Source organism: Bicyclus anynana, chromosome 19, assembly GCF_947172395.1.
Source record: "Bicyclus anynana chromosome 19, ilBicAnyn1.1, whole genome shotgun sequence".
Lineage (NCBI taxonomy): Eukaryota > Metazoa > Arthropoda > Insecta > Lepidoptera > Nymphalidae > Bicyclus > Bicyclus anynana.
This window is the reverse complement of record NC_069101.1, coordinates 4474584-4498331: the sequence shown is the minus strand read 5'-3', so window position 1 is coordinate 4498331 and position 23748 is coordinate 4474584. Positions and strand designations below refer to the sequence as shown.

The 23748-nt window shown below is 35.5% G+C and overlaps 1 protein-coding gene across 2 annotated transcripts; it reads left to right on the top strand.

Annotated features, from left to right (window-relative positions):
• Positions 1-18973: 18973 nt before the first annotated feature.
• LOC112051896 (hairy/enhancer-of-split related with YRPW motif protein 1) lies at positions 18974-22513 on the top strand. 2 transcript variants are annotated; one of them, XM_024090731.2, is made up of 3 exons: positions 18974-19127; positions 19429-19569; positions 20835-22513. In XM_024090731.2, the coding sequence occupies exons 2-3, from the start codon at positions 19438-19440 to the stop codon at positions 21867-21869; spliced, it is 1167 nt and encodes a 388-aa protein (XP_023946499.2). In that variant the 5' UTR covers positions 18974-19127; positions 19429-19437; the 3' UTR covers positions 21870-22513. The 2 variants fall into 2 exon arrangements, with proteins under 2 accessions (XP_023946499.2, XP_052743236.1); XM_052887276.1 differs by lacking the exon at positions 18974-19127 and adding an exon at positions 19147-19255.
• Positions 22514-23748: the final 1235 nt, after the last annotated feature.

The window sequence follows — 23748 nt, the reverse complement described above, 5'->3', positions numbered from 1 at the left end:
TCTACACGGCATCGCACCGGAACTCTAAATAGCTTGGCGGTACGTCTTTGCGGGTGGTAACTAGCCACGGCCGAAGCCTCCCACCAGCCAGGCCTAGACCAATTAAGAAAACCTCAATCGGCCCAGCCGGGGATCAAACCCAGGACTTCCGTCTTGTAAATCCACCGCGCATACAATGGCCACGGAGACCGTCAAAAATTCCGCTTAGAGGTTGCGTTTTTGACAGGTTGTGCGAATAGTACTAATATATTCAATTACAATAGGGTAGTTGACTACTCAAATTTAATTAATATAAACAATGAGCGAATATGGGTTGATAATGATGATGATGAGTAAATATACTCAGCCCGAAGTTGGGAAATCGGTGGTGCTACCTTGCCCCGAAGAGCACTTTATTCCATCGGTCCCGGATATCATTAATATCTAGACGTTAAAGTGTCAAACATTAACACCCTAAGCACGCCAACCCCCATTGAAACAGCGTGGTGGGTCTAACCCCTCTCCTTCGCCTGGCCCTGTAGTCGCTGTTAATGATGAATAATGATTTTAAGAACATTGATATTTAGCACCCATGACCCATTCAAAGAAATAACATGATTTTTATGGTTGAGTCGTAAAACTTCAAAACTTGATTTCAAAATTCAAATCCATCGGATATTAATATGTATTGCCTAATTCCATTTAATTTATGAATTAATTTTTAACCTTACGGCAGGTACGGAGGCTGTAAAGCCTTAGGCCTATCGCGGACACGCGTTGCTCAAATTAAAGCCACTTTAATTTATTATTTATACTTAACGTTCATTTAAAAACGGATGTTCTCAATTACTTGGTGCTATTTTACATATTTTTTTTTTAAATCAAAAGCAATGTGAATGTCACTTAACTATCATAGATACAATGGTATTAAACAGAGTAGTATTAGAGCTCTTAGAACTCTAGCAAAATATCTTCTACCGCCATGTTTAGTGCTTACTTCTGTCGGTTAAAAGTATTGCTGTATTCATGTCTTAGCCCTCATTCGCACAAGTGCTTTTATAACGGACGCTAAAAAAGCGTTCAAAAATTAAACAAATGCATTTAGCGTTCAGGTACGGTGCCGTGTAGAAACCTTATTTTTATTATAAATTTTAGGTACGTGTCCTGGATTGGTCTAAAAATATTTTAGCTTCTTTTTCTTTCTCAAAATACTCAGTAGCAGAAAGTTAGTAGGTAGTTACCGCTGTACCTCCTGTATGTTACGTCATCGGTAGTCATTTATCTATAGTTACATTTTTTTTATTGTTTATAAGTTAGCCCTTGACTACAATCTCACCTGATGGTAAGTGATGATGCAATCTAAGATGGAATCGGGCTAACTTGTTATGAGTAGGATGAAATCCACACTCCTTTCGGTTTCTACACGACATCGTACCGGAACGATAAATCGCTTAGCGGTACGTCTTTGCCTGCAGGGTGGTAAGTAGCCACGGCCGAAGGCTCCCACCAGACAGACCTGGACCAATTAAGAAAATCTCAATCAGTCCAGCCGGAGATCGAACCCACCTCCGTTTTGTAAATCCACCCCGCATACCACTGCTCCACGGAGGCCGTCAAAACAGGGTCAAAGTACCAATTCTCTAAGCTATGCCAATCTGCAACAGCATAACGGGTCTAACCACCAAATCTCCTCTTTCATAAGGTAGGAGCCCTGGGCCTGAAGTTGTTGAGGGCGATTAAAACAGTTATTCTGCCTCATGGACCAAGAGGAAATATTGATTAGATCATCATCATTATATCATGGACGTCCACTGCAGGACATAGGCCTTTTGTAGGGACTTCCAAACATCACTGAGCCACCTGCATCCAGCGAATCCCTGCGACTCGCTTGATGTCAGTCCACCTGAAGCTGCGCTTACTAGGGTCCGCCAACACTGCGCTTACTTTCGCCAACTTGCGTGGTCGCCATTCCAGCACTTTGGGTTTATTAATTAGATATACCTACTTATTCAAGTGAAAAAGATGGTGGCACATATTAAAACACAAAACATTGGAGCAGCGTCTCATAGGTTGCTCACAGCTCAATCTCCTTTAGAACGCCGGGCCTTAACGAGGAGCATTATAAAGTTTGTCTTGGGAAACGAGAATCGAAAAATACCACAGAGGCGCTCTTTGAATATGTACTATGAACAACATTTTAGTAGGTATTTTATAGTTTATCACGTGGATAGGTAATAAATTGAATATGCAGATTATGAATTAACATTGACGTCATAGCAAATGCCACGTCTGATATATCTGCTTGATTTACTAAAGCCTACAATATTTGTTTGTAAAGCAAGGTTTACATTTCAAGGCGAGGACGCACGTCACCTTCAACACTCAGAGGGAGACGAATATCTTGGCAAGGTTAATAATGTCCCCGGCCGACTTTCCGGCTGTCCAGTGACTTCCACCAGCCAGCTTTCCGGGCTGTCACTTTTAACCGACTTCCAAAAAGGACGAGGTTCTACGTTTGGCTGTATGTATGTTTTTTTTTAGTGGTCGAACGTACGTAGTACAAAAACGGAACACTTATAATCTCACTTGCACACATTTTAATTTATGACACGAATATCTATATCAGTGAATTACCGTGCAGCGTGGCAAAGAGAAAATCTCCGAGCAGAGCTCTGAACTTGTGACCAATTGTTGTAGGGTTAAGGATAGCCATGGACTTGTGACCAATTGATGTAGGGTTAAGGATAACCCTGGACTTGTGACCAATTAATGTAGGGTTACGGATAGTCCTGGACTTGTGACCAATTAATGTACGATTAAGAATATCCTTTACAGATAAATAACTCTCCCCGTCTCCGCTCGTGCTTAAACCTACAAGTATGTATCGAATTTATAATTTCAAGTAGGTACTTTTAAAAAGTCAGGTTTCTTCTGTCTCTCGAACTTTTTGCAATGACTCATATATCAGTAGTCCGTAGTAGTAGTAGACTCTGTTAGTAGAATTATAGTAGTTTAAGAGTATTAATAGAGGGAGTCACAGTATGGCACAATCAATAGTGAAACCGGTAAGAAATACAATAGTTGCTCATCTATATACTTAGATTTAGTGTCCCATATAGGAAGTGGTTCAATTTAGAGTCCAAATGTGACCCATATCCAGTTGGTATGGGTCACATTTACTGTCTCATTAAATACACTTAATTAAGAGCAAGTTAAATAAAAGTTTATAATAAAGTGCATCGCACCTCAGAGTCTGTAATACCTTAATAACTAATGCATTCACAAAAAAAATCGTAATAGATTTAAATGTTGGTTACCTTGAGGCGCGATGAATATTTAAATTCTTATTGTTTTTATATTAGCAATTATAATAAATATTTATTATCTATTAAGCAGAATGACGCTAAATTCGCCACGAGATTATCCTTTTCCTTTTCACCTTATCCTCAATAAATGAGTAAAATTTAAACTTCTAGCATATTAATGTCCGTATTTTTATTGTCAAGGACAATATTTAAATTTTAGTCACCATCTTTATCTTTATAGATAATAATTCTATAAAACTGAATATTTTATCTATGAATACGATAATCCCAAGAAAACCAGTTCGATTTGAAAAAATATTTTTGCCTTAGCCTTACTATACATTTATTGATCCTAAAATCTGGTTTCTTGTGTAACGAGCGGCTCAATAGTTCAGAAATAAGAAAGGAAGAAGGATTAGTAGTAGCACCAGTAACCTAAGTAACAAGCACGAATAATGCAATCTTAACTGAACGAGGAGTAAACGCGAACTTTTTTAGTCCTCAAAATGAACATCAATAAAGTAAAATAAAGTAAGTGTAAGCAGTGAACATCAAGTAAAATAGCCGAATAAGATCATGATTTTTTAACCCTACTTATGACCTGCTTGTAATAAAATTGGATACATCACTTGAGTAAACGCGAACTTTTTTAGTCCTCAAATCAGAACACCAAGTAAAATAGCCCAACATGATCATGATTTTTTACCCAACCTCAGACCTGCTTGTGATAAAATTGGATACAATCACCAAACGGGATGAAGTTCTACACTGACAAAGACTGATTAAGATACAATGGTTGGACCTCAACACGTAATAGAAAAACTTGCGGATAAAATCGCAGTTAAAATAAAAAGATACATAAATCCTATTCTTAAGGAATAAATCAGAAGTGGTTTGATTGGAAAGCCTAAACGTGATTGCGCAGTGAATTTGAAAACCAAAAATCTTGGAGGTGAGGGAATATTTTGTAACACTAAAGCCGTTCACGAGGCACTTTTAACATAATTAAATAATAAATCGTCAGCGTGCGTCATAGTTTAAAGTACTGGGCCTGTAGCCATGTGGTACATCGATTCTCTTTCTACAAACGCTAACGCTTCGTAAATTAAAAAATATAAAAGTGACATTCTCTATCGACAAGTCACGTGATCAAGTTGTCGATCGGATCTGTCATTCACATGCATTTTGTTAGTTTTTAAAGCGTTAGCGTTTGTAGAAAGAGAATCAACGTGCTCCTTGGCTACGGACTGGACAGGCAAAGTTAAGGCGGAATTACATTTGTCTGACGTGTCGTGTCGTGACGCATCAGAACAGAATCGGTATCATACATTTTGTATGTGACACATCAAAAGCCATCACGATATGTCACAACACATAAGTGTAAACGTTGCCATACAAATGTATGATACCGATTCTGTTCTGATGCGTCACGACTGGATAGACAAATATAATTCCTTTAAATATAAACCTTTACGATAGAGATGCTTTGAGTTTTGTAAAAGATCTAGTGAAGATTGCTGAGCGGAGCAACCGACGATCCGATTTGCACAAGGGTGTTCGGTCTGTCCTTTATCCTACCTATATTATAATGTTATAAAGCTAAAGACTTTATAATTTATATGTTTGTTTAAACGAGCTTATCTCAGGAACTACTGATTCGAATTGATACTTCTGTAATGAATAGTCCATTTATCGAGATATACTATACCGCTATTACCTACATGAGCGGAAGATATCCAAAATTGGGATAAAAACGGGACGAAAATAATTAAGAGCTTTTAAGAGCTTAAAATTACGCAAAAACTAAATTATTGCCCTCAAAAACTTACGGAAAAAGTCCTCTATCAAGGTTTATTTCTATCTATCTTTCAAGGATGATTGTCGAGAGATTTCACGCGAACGAAGTCGCGGAGATAGCTGATGATAAAAAAAAAACTAGTAATTTCTGTCTACTAAGGAGTGTGTAACAGATACCAGCAGCAGAGCATCGTCGAATGATAAAAGAACATGGTTTGATGGTTGAAAAAATTAATCAATACTAGTAGATAGGTACGGAAGTTTGAAATCATAGGTACCTATCCAATAACAAAACATTGTTATCAGTAGCACGCATATCAAAATATTTTTTGTTTATATATAACAAGTAACTGTAACATGATCCATCTGCAACCCACAGCCCCGTACCTATCAAACGTTAGCAAAGGTATCGTATAACATTCGTTTTGCTACGAGTATAAATATGATAGTGGTTCATGAACGGCGTTTCGTGATCATCGTCATCATCATCATCATCATCATCATCATCATCATCATCATCATCAATCAAATCAAATGTACGTCTACTGGACTTGCTTAGACATTCAAACACCACGGTCTCGAGCTCCAACCATCCAGCGGCTCCCTACAACCCGCTTGATGTCTTCTTGATGTTTCGTGATCACTGGTCCCTAAATGTACCTACTTCTTTAAGTAGTAGATGTGCCGAAGAAAGGATTTTGATTTACGTACTTAAACATGTGATAGTGAAGTCCTATAAGGGTTAAACAAGATACCTAAACATTACTAAGTAGTCTTTGGCAAACATTTTGTAACATTGTTTAAAGACCTCCTAAACAATTAAGATCAACTAGTCTATAAGATCCTATGCAGAACCTCGAGAACCTGCAGTTCTGATTCCCGTGGGAATAAAGGGATAAAATATTGCCTATGTTATTCCCCGATAATGTAGCTCTCTATTGGGGTGAAAGAATTTTTTAAATCGGTTCAGTAGTTTTTTTTTATTCTTTACAAGTTTGCCCTTAACTACCATCTCACATGTGATGATGCAATCTAAGATGGAAACGGGCAACTTGTTAGGGGAAGTATGACACACTCTCTTTTCGGTTTCTACACGACATCGTACCAGAATCATACCAGATCACAGTTTTTGAGTTTCTTCGTCACACATACAAAAATACAAATCTTTCCTCTTTATAATATTGGTGTAGATTGTAGTGTATGTAAGCTAAGTATGAACGCACAGACGCATCTACTTATTATTAGTATGTATAAGCCACACAAAGCGGTGTTTACGTTTCGTATCGAACTTCAGACACGCGATGTGAGAATGTCAGCCGTGGGTTTCCCACGCGACGGAGATTAAACAAAAACTCTCGACTGTCGTCTTCGGCTAATTATAATGAAGCAATTATACCCCACGTGTGGACACCGTTACGTCAAACTTGGAACATGATCTAAGAGACTGTAGCAGCCAGATCTTCTTCAATACAATCTGAAAACAGCAGCATGTTACGAAAGAAACAGAGTCTTGTTTCTTGTTCTGTGGCTCCCAAAGGTACTTAAAAAAACGTACATGAAAGTAGTTCAGGTAGTTAAGTTACTCTATGCTCATTAGTAAGGTGGATAAGCAAATTCAAATTCAAATTCAAAATTCATTTATTTCAATTACGCTTAGTTTACAAGCACTTTTGAAAAGTCAGGTCAGGAAAGCGTGAAGTTTGAATCATGGTTTCTTTGGGATGTAGCAGGTTTCAAAGTTCTGGTGTAAAGTGTATTTTATATTTTCTTCGGAGTGGTAAGGGGATTATAAGATTTAGTTTTGTGGCATACTTTCAAAGAAACCTCGTTAAACTTTAGCGGCTATATTTATAAAAATGGATTGAAATTTAAACCAACAACTCTACCATTATCCAAACTACAAAGTAAAAAGAAAAACTACCTACATAGTAAAACTAAGGACTAATAAAAAACTATATACTAATATTACAAAGAGGTAAAGTTTGTGGTATTGTAGGGGTAATCTTTAGACCTAATAAACTGATTTTGAAAATTCATTTACGTTAGAAAGCCACATTTTTAACCGACTTCCAAAAAGGAGGAGGTTCTACGTTCGGCTGTATGTATGTTTTTTTATGAGTGTCATAGGCTATATTTTATCCCCGTATTCGCACAAGAACAGAAACTACGAGGGTGCAACCGCGGGCGTCGGCTAGTTATCTATAAATTTACGGAGGTCTGACCATCACAGTTCCTCGTTCTACAAGTTACTTGAACAAATAGTGGCGAGTTTTATTCGTGTTAATTCAAATTCACAATGTTTTATTCAAATAGGCCTCTACGCGTCGGTGAATTATTGTCATGCTATTTGTTATTTTACAACATTGACTGTCTATTTGTAAGTATATGTATATTACGTCCTCGATTAATTATTGTGATCGATGTCTAAAAATATCTGACTAATGCTAGCTGAGCGAATGCTAAAAAATCTAGGAAGAATCGCTATACATCATCGGGTTAGCACCGCCTTCAAAGTGATCAGTAGGTGATATGATAATGAAACAATATGTATAATTTATTGTAATAATATATATAATTATTTTTCGCTTTTTAGTCAAGTCGGCACGTTTTATGTTTTTGAAGTCGTTTGTATTTTTTTATTATTTATTTTTATTTTAAGTGATGTTGAATCTAAGGTCTTTAATCTTTGAGCTCATTGAGATCTTTGAGACACTTTTGAGCGCTGTTTAATCCAAAAAAAAAACATCTTTTGTTACAGTAATAACTAAAAGCCAATATGCTCCACATAAGTGGGATAACATCGACGGTGGAAAGGCAAAATATTAACCGCCACTTTATGCGTTACATACATTATTTTTTAATAAATGTATATTTTTTATATAATGTGTATATTTTTTTGACGTTTTTCAAACTTTAATTGTTTCTCCTGAATATTTTAGTAAATGGCGGTTAATACATTTTGCCTTTCAATCGTCGACATGACCTTTATGAGCAACACTAAACAGGAGATGCAAGGGACATGTCAAAATGCCGTTGAGTGTCCATCAACCTGCGTACTTACGTTGGTAAGTGTTATGGCTCAAGGCTAGCTAATCTATTTTATTTTTTTATTTTTATTTTTATTTCTTAGGGATAGTTAACATTTACATATTATTTCTTAAATCTAAAAGTAAACGTAAAAATAGTTTAAACATGTAAACAACAATACTATCCACGAATACACATACGAAAATAATGGCGTCACAAAATACACAAACAAATCTATTACAAAAAAAAAAAACAAACAAACATAAATCTATATAAAAAAAAAGAGAGAATTATAACAATAATAATTAAAAATACAATGAAACACAAATAGGTAAGAAAAAAAAAGTAATAATAATTATAATAAGAGATCTAATAATAAGAATTAAGACACTATTACTACTCAGGTACTTAATTTTTGAAGAGTGATTGAGATGGCCTTTTTATATTGGGGTTCGGACAAGGCAAATACGTCCACATCGTCAAATAGCTTGTTGTAGGTGTCCACAAGCCGACGCACAGGCGCGCGCTTTCCAGCGTTGGTTTTACAGAAATTGACAGCGAATAAATTATAAGCACGCACCCGACGTTGACCTGCGTACTTCAAAACATTTAGTGATAATTTACATACTAAGTCAGGATAATCGTATTTATTATTGATGAGTCCATGCAATACCATTGCTTCAAGCAACTTGCGTCTAGATTCAAGAGTAAGAAGATTGTATTTAGTTAATAGCTCAGCGTAAGGGAGTCTTGATCTATAGCATCTGTAGTGCATTGAACGGAGGAACTTCTTTTGGACCATTTCTATCTGGTTTTTGTATTTGTCGTAAAAGGGGTTCCATATACAACACGCATACTCTAACTGAGGCCTTATTAAAGACTTGTATAAAGATAAGTAAGTCGAGGGTTTTGAAAAGTCTTTTGTTGAACGCATCACAAACCCATATAGGCGGTATGCATTATTTACGATTTTATTTATGTGTTCGTCGAGGTGTAATTTGGAGTCGAGCTGAACACCGAGATCGCGTACGGAAGAAGTCTTTTTTAAATTTACATCGACGAGCATATACGAAAAATCAATCGGGGTTTTTTTTTTCGTAAACGTAATGGCGTGACATTTTGGTAGACTTAAATTTAATTTATTCAGTATGCAGTATTCTGTCAAACGCTTTAAATCCTCTTGAAGTAGATGACAGTCTGTTTCTTTGTTAATTTCTTGGAATATTTTTAAGTCATCAGCATATAATAAGAATTGACTATGTTTGAAACAACTATGAATATCGTTTATGTATATTATGAAAAGTAAGGGCCCTAATATGGAACCTTGTGGTACGCCAGACGTCACGGATACCCAATTTGACTTGAAACCATTTACTACGACACGTTGACTTCGACAAGTGATGTAAGATGCAAACCACCGCAAAAGATTTCCTCGGATCCCATTAAAGGCAATCTTTTGAAGCAGGAGTTCGTGATCTACCTTGTCAAAAGCTTTACAAAAGTCCGTATAAACAGCATCAACTTGTTCACCCTTGTCCAGGCTGTCAAAAAGGGCGTTAGTGAAATGTAACAAATTTGTGACGGTAGATTTCCGTTTAACGAATCCATGTTGTTCGGGTATGATAATGTTATGAAGTAATGGGTACAAAGCATTGTGCACTAATCTTTCAAAAACCTTCGATAAAATACAGAGCAAGGATATGGGTCGATAGTTAGCAACATCATTCTTTGGACCACTTTTATAAACGGGTACTACATTTGCTTGTTTCCAGATATGAGGTACGATCGACTCCTTAAGACATTTATTGTAGATGAGACCTATGGGCCAGCATATAGATTTATATGTATTATTTAAGAATATTGCTGGGAGGTGGTCAGGACCCGCTCCTTTGGAGGTATCAAGATATTTCAATTCTTTACAAACTTGTTCTAGGCTAAACTGTAAACTGTCTATTAACAACTGGTTGCAACTATCGCCATCAGGAGGGGTCCAGTTCTCCAAGCATAGTGATCTAATTACTTTAAGTACCTATACGTACCTGATACTGCAAGAAAACCAAAGTCATATTACCTACACATAAACACAGACAAACCATTTAGAGCAGGAGCTTCCAAAGTATGGGTCGCGCCCAAAAACTAATCTTAGTGGGCCCTGTAACACAAGATAACTCGACCCATCGGGCTAACAAGCGCAATGCCACCTGCTAATTATAAGTAAACTAGCTGACGTCACGCCGTTTCAACCGCGTGGTTCCCGTTCCCGTAGGAATATGGGATATATATACTATATAGCCTCTCTCGATAAATGGGCTATTTAACACTGAAAGACTTTTTCAAATCGGAACGGTAGTTCCTGAGATTAGCGCGTTCAATCAAACAAACAAACTCTTCAGCTTTATAATATTAGTATAGATACAAAAATTAAATTAAATTAAAATAAATATTAATTGTTGATGATGAAAATTTAATGACAAATTAAAAAAAAAAGTACTTCTTTGAACGGAAAGTATATCAACTATTGTTATACTTTCCGTCGGCGAATAATTTTTATCCCTGACCATAAAGCCTAGAAATCTGGTGTTACCAATAAGTATATTTTTATGCCCCCTTTTTAAGTCTGCTTAAACTTATTTCATTTTTGTTAGGTGGGTCGGAGCCCAATCAAATTTGGGAACCACTGCTTTAGAGTATAAACAACTTTAAATGCCAAGCGCTTGAAGCGTGTGATGGCAAGTTTTTACGCCTACGTGCATGCATGCGAGTCAATCAATAGTCTAGCTCGCGTTCAAACAATCCTCAGATAAGGATAGGCCGGCTACTTACAGCATAGCTGCATGATTCGTTTTTATTAGGCCATAGTACCATAAGTTATGTATTTTCCCATAACATTGGACAAAGTTTACATATCAAGCAGTTAGGCTTTGTTATTGTGTAGTTTGTTTTCAAATGGAGATTGGTTGTTAAACTTTTGAAGGGCTATCCTCAATATCTCAGTATCTCTATAGTGGACGGACTCAAATTCGGTCTTAGGCAGAGATTTTCAATTATTAGATATGTTACGTGCCTACAAAATCACCGCAGAAAGTGATCCGAACTTAGCTACTCCACTGAGCGCACCGACACCTGGCTTTCCGGTGCAGGGTCGCCATTCAGCACCTTGGTACCTCAACGTCCATCGGCTCTTGTGGCCTGCCCATTGCCACTTCAGCTTCGCGACTCGCTGAGCTATGTCAGTGACTTTGGTTCGTCTGCGGATCTCCTCATTTCTGATTCGATCACGCAGAGAAACTCCGAGCATATAAGCGTACATAGTTTTTACATTTCTTTAACACACAACTCGACATTGTAGACAATAGGTACGTATTATTTTTTAAAATAAAATTTATATAATGATTTATTTATTTTGCTATCATCCGCGAAAATTCGGCGAACCCATGCGACAACGTCACCCAGGTCCGACAAAATACTCTCTACGTACGTTTCACTCCGAAACCGGAGCATCCTCAGGAGATGTTGACTCTACAACATGCAATTGCACGTTGTAGAGTCTATTAGCGCTAGTGATTTAGGTAGCTATCAGGGGCGACGATCCCTAACAACGAGCTTTACTGACGTAAATAATTTAACGTACTCAGCCAAACACATTCAGTCTAAAAACCACATGAACGGGTTATATGTATAAGAGAGAATTTCAGTCTTCGCTACTGGTAAGTAATAATATAAAATCTTTGGTCTTAGGTTCAATATTTACCCATTTGAGTATTGTCATATTTACACGTCAAGGTCACTTAATATCTTCCTTAAATCTGCTGTTAACTTTTGTCCTCTTGTTAGAATAAGGAAAAATGGCTGCCTCGTGCCATTAGGCTCTTGTTTATACAGGGTGTCGCAAACGGTAGATACACTTAATTATCTAAAACTAATTTGAATAGTTTTCCAAAAATCCGTAGGGTGCCCAAGTAATATTTTTTTTTTTCGAATTTTTCAATTTTTTTTATCTTGAATCACTTTTTTCAATGCTTGTATGATATGATAATATGATTTGAAAGATCTGATTTTTATTAAATACTACGAAATAAATTAGCAACGTACTTTAATACTATTTTTATAAATAATGTTTTATTTGTTTCGTAGAAGAAACTTTGAGTGCAATAATTATTTTTCCTTCATTAAGATGATACGTTTAAAAAAAAATATCCTGTTAAAAAGTGTATGGGATTGAAGTGTACCATCATTCTAAAAACTATTCAAATTAGTTTTAGATAATTAGGTGGTGTATACCATTAGCGTTTTATCCATCAATTACGGGACACCCTGTATTTAGCATTTGAAACTGTAAAATAGTTTTTCATAATTATAAATGCAGTCAATTTGGTTACCATGAGATTTTATAGGTATCGTACGTATCGGGTGCATCGCATCAAACGGATTTACGGTGGATAAAATCCATTCGATGCGATCTGTACTATGGGATTCAGTGGACGCATTTGTAGACTTAAACAAGCCGTGATAGCCCAGTTGATATGACCTCTGTCTCCGATTCCGAAGGGTGTGGGTTCGAATCCGGTCCGGGGCATACACCTTGCTGTAGTAACTGCAAATTTAGCATTCCGGGCTCCCTACTACTACTTTTACTATATCTTTTCTAACGTCGCTATTCACTTTTATTAATTGATAGCATATAATACCTTCCTCCGCTTCATTAAAATCTATTTATATATTAGAATGCGATACCACAGCAGGTTTCTTCTGATGGATTTTGAAGTTGTAATAAAATCTTGTTATTTAAATTACTTATTTTCGAGTCGTATTTATAGAGTCACAAGGTTATCTAGACTAAATTTAGAAATATCTAATCTTGGTGATCGAATTGCAATTTTGAAATTTGAATAGTATATCGTCCACGTTTATCAGATACCGGTTTAAATTATTTTTGTTATAATATTGGAAAATATTTAAGCCAAACCCATATGATGTCACAAACATTTGGTATTCTGCTTATATACCTAACAGATAACATCCTAGACCCTAGAAGAATCAATCCATATTCAGCTCACTGTTGAGCACGAGTCTCCTCTCAGAATGAGAGGGGTTAGGCCAATAGTCCACCACGCTGGCCCAGTGCGGATTGGCAGACTACACACACGCAGAGCATTAAGAAAATTCCCTGGTATGCAGGTTTCCTCGCGAGGTTTTCCTTTGACACGTGACACGTGATATTCAATTTCTTAAAATGCACACAACTGGACTGTTGGATGTGCATGCCCCGGACTGGATTCGAACCCACACCCTCCGAAAACGGAGGCAGAAGTCATATCCACTGGGCTATCACGGCTCAACTTATTTATTTATTTACTTTAATTAATTTTATCAATTTAACATATAATTAACTCTTTTTAACCGACTTCCAAAAAGGAGGAGGTTCTACGTTCGGCTGAATGTATGTTTTTTTTTATGTATGTCCAGCGATAATTCCGTCATTTATCGACCGATTTTGAAAATTCTTCTTTTGTTTTAAAGGGTTTGATTCCAGGGTGGTCCCATTTTTTTCACGTTAGGATCGAAAATCGTAAGATGGCTAGTGTCAGTGATCAGTTTGAAGGCGGTGCCAATTCAGTGTTATGTTTTAATGAAAGCTGTTTTTGAAAGAACCACAGAAATTTTGTAATTTAAACAGCTTGAATTAAAACATCACTGGCTTGGCACCGCCTTCAAACTGATCAGAAGGTAGCACATAGGTAAGATGTTATTTTTTGCTTTTTAGTTTAGGTTAATTTATGAGTCGGTTGATTTTTTTCTTATTAAAATTTTTTGTGTGTCTACTTTGCAAGGACTATGAGCGAACACCAAAGCTAAAAATAAGTTTTATTCACTGATTCTTGATTCTTCCTGGCTATAAAAATATACTTTTAATTAAGACCATTCATATTTGAAAATATCTCCATAATGATATTGAAATTAGATTCATCTATATTTAGCTCAAATTGTTTTTTGTCACTAAAAATATACGAGCGTGTTTATAAATATTCGAGTAAATGTCAAGAGTTTAGAAATGTCGTTGCAGAAATGTCAAGATATATGCTATTTTTGGATGACTTTTGAAGTATTTATAGTTCTACAACAAACAAACAAACAAATAAGCCTTTTATTCGGACCTTATTAAGGATATCTTACAATAGTATATACAATACAAAATATTACATACATTTAAATACTATATCGTTTATACATTTAAAATTTTTCGTATATTTCGTTTTTATTTACTTTCTGTAGGTCCGTTTGCCAATCGGCAAAGGCCTCCTCCAACCTTCTCCATTCAGTTCTTTCTCTGGCTACTCTAGTCCAGGTTTTCCCAGCAACCTGTCTGATATCATCTTCCCATCTTTTTTGTTGCCTTCCTCTGTTCCTTTTCCCTTCTCTTGGATACCACTGTGTAATTATTTTGCTCCACTTGTCCTTTCCTCTGATCATGTGTCCCGACCACTTCCATTTTAGCCTTTTTACTTTTAAGGTCACACATTTATAGTTCTAAGTCATTAACAAGTGTTATTAGTCTATCTTTAGGTACCTCACTATAAGACTTTAGCGACTGAATGGTGACTTTAAATAAATAAAGTTAGTAATAATATAATACTTAAATCTTCGTCGTCATCAACCCATATTCGGCTCACTGCTGAGCTCGAGTCTCCTCTCAGAATTAGAGGGGTTAGGCCAATTGTCCACCACGCTGGCCACTTAAATCTTACTAATTTTATAAAGAAATAAATAGATTTAGTCTGGATCTACCGCCAAGCAATTTAACGTTCCGGTACGATGACGTGTAGAAATCGAAAGGGGTGTGGATTTTCAACTCCTAACAAGATAGCCCGCTTCCATCCATCCATCCATTCCATCTAAGATTGATTCGAGGGTTACTTTGTAAAAAAAAAAAACGTTTGGCACTCGGGGGTTTTCGCGGTTATACTATTGTATAACATAATTATTTATTTACTTTATCTATGCAGTATTTTTTTTTCCTTGATATTAATTATTCCACTGACTGATAAAATAAGATACATTTTTTTTTTGATTGATATATTGATTAAATGAGAAATAAAATAAAGTCACTTAAATATAACATCAAAAAGAATAAATGAATAAAAAATAAATAATAAATGTCTTTACGTTTAGTTGTTGAGTTTTACACCACTTGTCCAGTTGAGTCGATATGATAATGTCGAAATGTGTTAACTTGATGCACGACTTGGGTGTTAGGTTACTTTCGTTACGAAATTTCTCGATTCGGTCACCGCGTACAAAGCTTGAAAAATAAAAAAACCGATATATTTTCGATGTGTGAGTTTAGCTTGTCGCCCTCAAAAAACGACAAATAATTTTGTTGGTGAACGTGAGTGAGAGTATCTCCATTTCTAATTCCTCTAAGCTGCCACTGGACTCTCTATGGGTACTAATATTATAAAGCTGAAGAGTTAATTCAAAATTTCAAGTAGGCTCAGTTTACAAGCACTTTTGACACGTCAGTTGACTATTTGTAAAGATTCTACCACCGGTTCGGAAGGCAGGTTCTGCTGAGAAGATACCGGCAAGAAACTCAACAGTTGCTCTTTTGAAATTGTTAATTTGGTTGAACGCGCTAATCTCAGGAACTACTGGTCCGATTTGAAAAATGATTACAGTGTTAGATAGCCCATTTATCGAGGAAGGCTATATGCTATATATTATCTCCTAATTCCTACGGGAACGGGAACCACGCGGGTGAAACCGCGCGGCGTCGGGTAGTCGGCTATACTTAGAATTGAAATGTATTTAGTAGGCAGTCTTATACCTATTGTTTAGTCTATACCTAGTTATCATCACCGACTCCACATCCTTCTGTGCTAGACAAAACAATCGCATTACACAGTAAGCTTTGTATGCACAGGAAGTAGTGATGTACCTACTAATGTTATTGTTGAACGATTTTATACCGCCGTGGGCGCGTTGAATTTATCTTGACCACTTAATAAAAAGAAAAAAGCATTATGAAGGGCGAATGGTGGTTTTATGTAACGGTGCTTTTATCTAATGATTATTAAATATTTAATATTAATCCTACTAATATTATAAACGCGAAAGTTGTGTTTGGATGTTTGTTACTCTTTAACGCCGCAACTACTGAACCGATTTGGCTGATATTTGGAATATAAATAGATATTAAACACATGGTTTTCTGAGATTTGCAAAAATCTGTCGATTTTGGTGGTATGAATGTTTGTTACTCTTTCACGCCGCAACTACCGAATTAACTCAAATTTGAAATAGATATAGATTATAGACTGGATTAACACATAAATTACTTTTTATCCCGAAAAAAAATAAAGTTCTTTTTTATTTATTATTATAATTATTCTTTACAAGTTAGCCCTTGACTACAATCTCACCTGATGGTAAGTGATGATGCAGTCTAAGATGGAAGCGGGCTAACTTATTAGGAGGAGGATGAAAATCCACACCCCTTTCGGTTTCTACACGGCATCATACCGGAACGCTAAATCGCTTGGCGGTACGTCTTTGCCGGTAGGGTGGTAACTAGCCACGGCCGAAGCCTCCCACCAGCCAGACCTGAACAAATTAAGAAAATCTCAATCTGCCCAGCCGGGGATCGAACCCAGGACCTCCGTCTTGTAAATCCACCGCGCATACCACTGCGCCACGGAGGCCGTCAAGTTCCCGCGGGATTTGCGAAAACTGAATTCTACGCGGACGAAGTCGCGGGAGTCTGCTAATTTTTTATAAGTTTCGTCATTCGTCTCCTTGACATCCGCATATACAAACTTTTTTCATCATTTTTATTTCAAAATTTAACACTAACAACAATTACGTAAATGAATTTAATAGGTAATCATAAATTACCAATAAAATAATAATATCGTCGAAGCCATTGAACAATTTTAAAATAAATAAAAACAATAAACAATTAATTTAAATAAGTACCCCAACATTTAATTCTATTATCCCATAGAGTTTTAAACTTTTAACACAGCACAGGCACAGGCTATTTGAGAATTCGGGTCGGCGCGCGCTAATTTCTACCTGCTAAAAAAAACCGAGGACCAATTTAAACTTGTGCCTCCTTTCTTGCATTCATTTGTTAAGCTTTTTTGTTGCCTTTTGTCCTTTGACGCAGCACGCCGCCAAAGTAAAGCGGCCTCTTAGATTTTAAAACCGTTTTGAAAATCGAATACCTCTTTCTACTCTACTGTCATTCGTTAAACGTTTACAGACATTTGTGTAATTACGGGTGATTTGTTTTTATTTAACTGCGGTAATCAGTTTAGGGTGGAGGTGTCATAAAATATTTATGTTTGGCAATTATTTTACGGTTATTTTTAAAAAAAAAGGCTTCACCGACATAGATATTATTGCTCAGGCACAGCAATAAAAGCAGTAATATTTTTGTTTTTACAAAAGGTTTATATAGTGTGCTAACGGTTTTTAAATTTACATAGGACTAGGTACTTCCTAGTAGGTAACAAAATAATCTTAATATTTACTTGCCTTTTATAAAAATTACTTTGTTTCAAAAATCGATGTTATTATTTAGTTTAATGTAGATTTTAACTACTAAGTATACGGAGTTTTATTGAGCCTGCACGGAAGCCTCCAGACATGACTTCATGCCTTTTTCCGACATTTTCATAAGTAATTTTCAGCCACTAAAATGAAATAAGTACATATATAAAGCAAAAAGCACCAAAATATACGTAAATAATTCATGAAATTGAAAACAGCAGGAAAATCAATACAATTAATTGTTTTAGAGTTTATTGGGTTTACATATGCGACAGAAAGTTTTCAACACTGATATCTATAGATGAAATATTTGTATTTTTGTATGTAACGAATAAACTACTGCATTGATTTGAAAAATTCTTATCAGGGATTAAAATAGGCTACATTTTATTCCCGTATTCCAACTGGTATAGGAACTACGCGGCTTATACGAGGTTGACATGACATTACACGTGAACGTATATTCACGTGCCCACTAAGGTGTTACAATGTGTTATTGGGTTAAAGATTACTTGAACGATGTCCGATGAAGTTAATTTACGTGATATTTAGGTATAGATATCAAATCATTATGATAATTGTCTTCCTTTGACTAAAATAGAAAATCTCAAAATGTTTGTTTGGGTAAGTATATTAAGTAACCTGGGAAATCGAATTAAATCATTGATGACTAATAAGTAGGTCCATAAGTACGTACTTTATGTACCTAATCTGTGTCAGGAAATGCAAAAAAAAAAATGTTAAAGGGGTTTTTAAATGTTTTACTTTTTTTTTGTTTTATTTAATATTTTTTAAACTTTTGCTATGTATTGAACATATTCTTAATTTAAAATTATTTAACTACCTTTAACAGGTTATTTTAAAAACTATACTACAACCTTTCTTGATGAGTGTTTCCAACAAAAAAATTAAAAATGAAATTAGAAAACGCATGTCATTTCATAACTTATTTATTTTAAATTATGTACGGTTTGCTTATAAAATGTTATATAAATTATATTAACCATATCTAATTGGTTAAAGCTTACTAATCAAATTTATTTTCATTCATTTACGAACTAGTTAATTATAATTATTATTAGGTGTGAAATGACTGATTTATACCCTCATTTCTAATTTGTTTGTTGGTAAACATTATTCATCAAGAAAGGCTATTTATATTATACTAGGTATATAACAAGGGCATGTCCAAATCTACAAAAAAAAAAGAACGCTAAACCCAAGACAGTAACTCCTTCAAAGCTATTTTATGGGTACCCCAAACAGCGCTCAGGAGACACGCACGGTAAATTGATCCCATGACCACACGTGGCTATGAATGGCAGGGATGGGACGGGAGGCACGGGACGCGGGGAGGGTGAAGGGAAGGCTTTTTTCAGGCAGTACCACTCGAACCTCGGTCGGCGACGCGCGTGTCGTACGTAGAACTAAACGGAACATTTAAAATATCGACGTGTTTGTAACAAGGTTAGCTCACTAAAATTTCTATACAAACTTATATCTGAATGAACTCGATCAGTGCATATATTTAAAGGTTTTTCACTTTTGATAAATTATAATCGTTGTCGTATTTTATATCAGTGAATTTTAATATTGTAAGTGTTATAGACGTATTTAAAGACGCGCTCCAAAAAGTAGCCTAACAACTTTTAATACATTTTTAAGAGCTGAATTTGTTAAGTATAAAAAATAACTCCCTGAGGAATTTGGAATTTAATAGTGATTATAATTAAGGTTAATAATTAATAATAAATTACTGTGTTGTCAGGTAAATAAAATGGATCCGGCGCCTTTGTCGAAGACGGCGAAATACAAGAAAATAACGAAGCCTTTGCTCGAGAGGAAGCGACGAGCGCGAATCAATAGATGTCTCGACGAGCTAAAAGATCTCATGGTCGGGGCTTTAGAGGTAAGTTATTTCAATATATGCATTTCTATACTATGATATGTTTATTCTATATATCTTTTAAATATAACCAATATTAATTTTTCTAACTAGTCGTAAAGACATAGAATTGAATGCTATACTGGTGTAACAGGATGGTTTCGAACCTATGATCTTTAGGTGTTCAGTCCGACCCCTATTACCATAAAGCTAAGGTTAATAAATACTAGAAAATAGCAGTTTTATAGATTATAGTTTAAGCTTTATTGGGGGAATATAATGATTGTAATGTTCTAACAAATAATGGAGTTGAAATGTTTCTTATTAAAAATAATGAATTTGAAGATTACAAATTTTTTTGAAGCATAATAAAGGGAAACTTTGCTACGCGAATCTCAGTGTTTGCTAAATATGTGATTATAATTCAAGATAAGACTTTCATATTTAGGTATACCTACCTACCTAATTTTAGAAATAAGCATTATATACATTTAGTGTTGTGTTGTAGAGATCATATTGTTAGTTTTTCAAATATAAGGTAAAATTAAATGGGACGGACTGACGGGAATGTAACAATAGCGCATTATTTATGTCCCTTGGAATTTTTACCTGAGACGCCATTTTTATTGTACAAGTCATCTTCAACGTTTACGAAGATTTTGCAATGATTGTAAAATAAAATGAATATGATCCATTAAGTATGCATATTCTATGTATTTAACTAAGACAAACGAATATTAGATATACCTAAATGCGGAAGTATTTTAATACATTTCATCTCTTAACCGTTTTTAATGAGTTTTGGTATGGAGATAAGTTGGATCTTGAAACAGAACTTAAGCTACTTTTTATTTCGGAAAATCTATACTTAACATGGGATTTGTTAAAAACAGAATCTCATATGAAACGAGCCGCAGGCTTCCACTAGTGAAACAATAAAGCTCAATTCAAAAACTTAAATAATTCCAATACAAAAGTTAACAACAATTCAAAATTCTTACTGCCCATTAGCGGAGACAGCCGTAATTTATGTAAACTTATTAAAAAAACACTTACTCGAGTCGTCAAAGCGCAATCCATCTTACGTTCGCACGCCATTTATTTATATCAAGGACCGGTTGTCCTTTTGTTTATCCGAGAGCCTATTTACAGCGAGACCGTAGCAAACTGGAAGCAAGCTTAAATGTCCGTTAATAAACAGGGCAACAGTTATATTAATGTGACGTTTAACTCCCGTAACATGAGACGCACCTGCCCTTTAGTTCAATCTATTTTATTTTTGTCCCCAGATCGATGACGACAACCTGAGCAAGTTGGAAAAGGCAGATATCCTTGAGTTAACTGTTAATCACCTCACAAAGTTGCACAGGCCTAAAGATCCCGTTATAGAAGCGAAGAAGTTCCAAGCGGGGTTTGGACAGTGTGCTGCGGAAGCATGCAGATTTATAATGTCAGTTCCTGACTTAGATTCGAAAGTGAGTCAGAATCTGGTCGGACATTTATCGAGGCTGATTACGTCAGAGCCTTTGACTATTCAAGTACCAGAAAGACCCACGTTTTCACCACCCGTTTCGCCATCCTCTGTTGTGTCTGACCGACATCATTATTACAGCGACCACGATAGATCTTCTTCAGACGCTGAAGATTCAGTTTACTCAGACAGCGCTTCCAAACAGTGGTCGTACACGCGCCAAAATAAACAAAACGCGCCTATTGCTGGCCTACTGACTACAGTTGACAAATTGGCACCACACCACACAGAACACGGCCCAGTGAATGGCCACCGAAACGGGGCGTACTTCAACAAAGTCCCAGCTGAAGCCAAAGACATTATATTGCAGAAAATCAGACAACACATAATGGACAAACGCGGTCATGAAAACATTTCAAACATCGACTTGAACGCTATCCCCGAAGTACATCCAGAACAGAGATACGTTCGCGAAGAAATGTACAGAGATGACGCCGCGTATTACCCGCAAAGTTACCCGAACAACAACGACACTTTGGATCTAAGGAAAGTCCGCTCACCGGCAAAACCAACGAACGTAACACATTCGCCAAAAGAGCAAGCTGCATACGAAACGATCAAAGAAGTAGAACCGACAGTAGAAAGAAAATTACCTATTCCAGAACAATGCGAATTACCTATGGATTACAACAATTTGCCGCCAAAAAAGAAAAGGAAACTGATCGAGTACCAGGAATACAAAAAACAAGAGGAGGCGAGACGGCAATTAGACGCTTACTACGCAGAGAAAAGAGACCGACTTGAAGGACCGGTGGACCACGACATAGAAGCCAATAAGTGGCGTCCTTGGTAGATCTTTCATATAAGTTATCAACAGTAATTTGAGAAACTAAAACTCAGCATACCACTTGAAGACTGAAGTCCGTTATTTAGAGATAAGTAATATAAATGAAGACCCGTATGAGGTTTATTATTTAGGTTCGTCCCTTCTCGTGCGAGGAAACTATTGCGGCGATGATATTTAAGGGATGATGCCATACAAAATCCTCACAATTCTGCTCTTGTTAATGTTAATATAATGCGATGTTTTATTGAATCGATTGCATTATTGAAGTTGACTTTTACATTGTGATAATAATTCTTCCATGACAAAGCTTTAATTCGTTATAAATTATAAATATTAGTTGTTAGTTCACAGATGTGCCTTATTTAAGAAATTTAATTTACTAAGTTTAGTACCTATAGTAAGTTAGTTGTATAAATTAAAGATTTTTCACATGTATATGTGCCATGTATGTTGATCTCTATGTCTTCCCAATAGATTTGAAATCATTTTACTATGATTGAGAATATTCTTGTGTACTTTGTTATATTGATTATGTTGAATTAAATCTCGATATTGATGATTTAGACAAAAATGATAAATGTTTTTATACGATTGTGCTATTCATAATTTTTGATGTGTATTAAAAAATACAAAACTAATAACCTATATAACTATATTTTTTTCTTTCCCTATCTCCTTTCCTTTTCTGTAGTTACCTACCTAACTACTTTACTATTAAAACTTTGTAAATTTCTTATTAGTTCCCATATTTCAAGATATTAAATTTTTGGCTGAGTAGGTACTTGAAGAAAGAAATTATACTATTATGTACTTACCTATTCTGTGGTTAAAGTTTAACATTTTAGTAAACAAGTTAAAACTTATTACCTATGTAGATACCTATACTACAACCCTATTTGATGTGTACTTACTGATTACCAACAAACATATTAAAAATGAGGGTATCAATCTAGTAATTTCACACCTAAAAATAATTACATACTTAAATTAATTAGGTACATCATAAAATAGGTTGTTACAAAATACAATACCTAGCTAAAACCAAATTGAGAAGGTAAGTGATACCTCCCTATTCTGGAGTCGGTTTATACCTACGTAATCTAATTTATAAAGAGCATTGCTATCGAATTTCACACACAAAATATTTGAATTAATACCTTGGGCACCACAACCGTAGGTAAATACATCGTTGGTACGATGTAGTACCTAGATCTCAAACAAATAAGCTGAAAAGGAAACAAGTATGTACATAATGCGTATAATGTAGGTATACTTACAAGAATATAATTGATATTAGATAAATCGTTAACACAAAGTCATCAACAAAACTGTAATTGCAAATAATCTTGAAAAAAGATTTCGAAGACCTACGTATTTACCAAACTAGGTAGGTAGTAGGTACTTAATTTATAGTGGTAATCTAGAGTACTAATTACCACTATTAAACATATTTGGAGTCCCAGATTGCCTAAACCGATATGAAAAAAAACCGTGCTTACCGAAATGATCCAAAACAGTAGTTAAATTAAAATCAGTGAGACAGTGAGGCTCAGGCTTAACTATGTAGGTTTTGTTCAAATTAATACTGCTAGCGGCATCTGTTATTACATCATGCCGAAATGTTATTTGGTTAATGCTGCCATCTACATGAATATTTCTAAATTTCAAATAACAGCAACACTTTTACCACCACCTAGTTTGAAATAAAATAACTACGTCAGCGAGTTTGTAAAAGTGCCATCTGTTCATCATTGTTTACACTAAGTTATGAAGGTAAAATTTAGTAGAAGATTGGTTCACTATTTAACAATAGATGGCGTTATTTATAATAGTTAATAAATATAATATTATTAAAAACAATTTATACGCATAATATTTAAAAAAA

Coding starts and splice junctions, on each gene's coding strand:
- LOC112051896 (XM_024090731.2), top strand. CDS start 19,438: ATGGATCCGGCGCCTTTGTCGAAGACGGCGAAATACAAGAAAATAACG. Junction 19,570..20,834: donor TCATGGTCGGGGCTTTAGAG/GTAAGTTATTTC, acceptor TTTTGTCCCCAG/ATCGATGACGACAACCTGAG.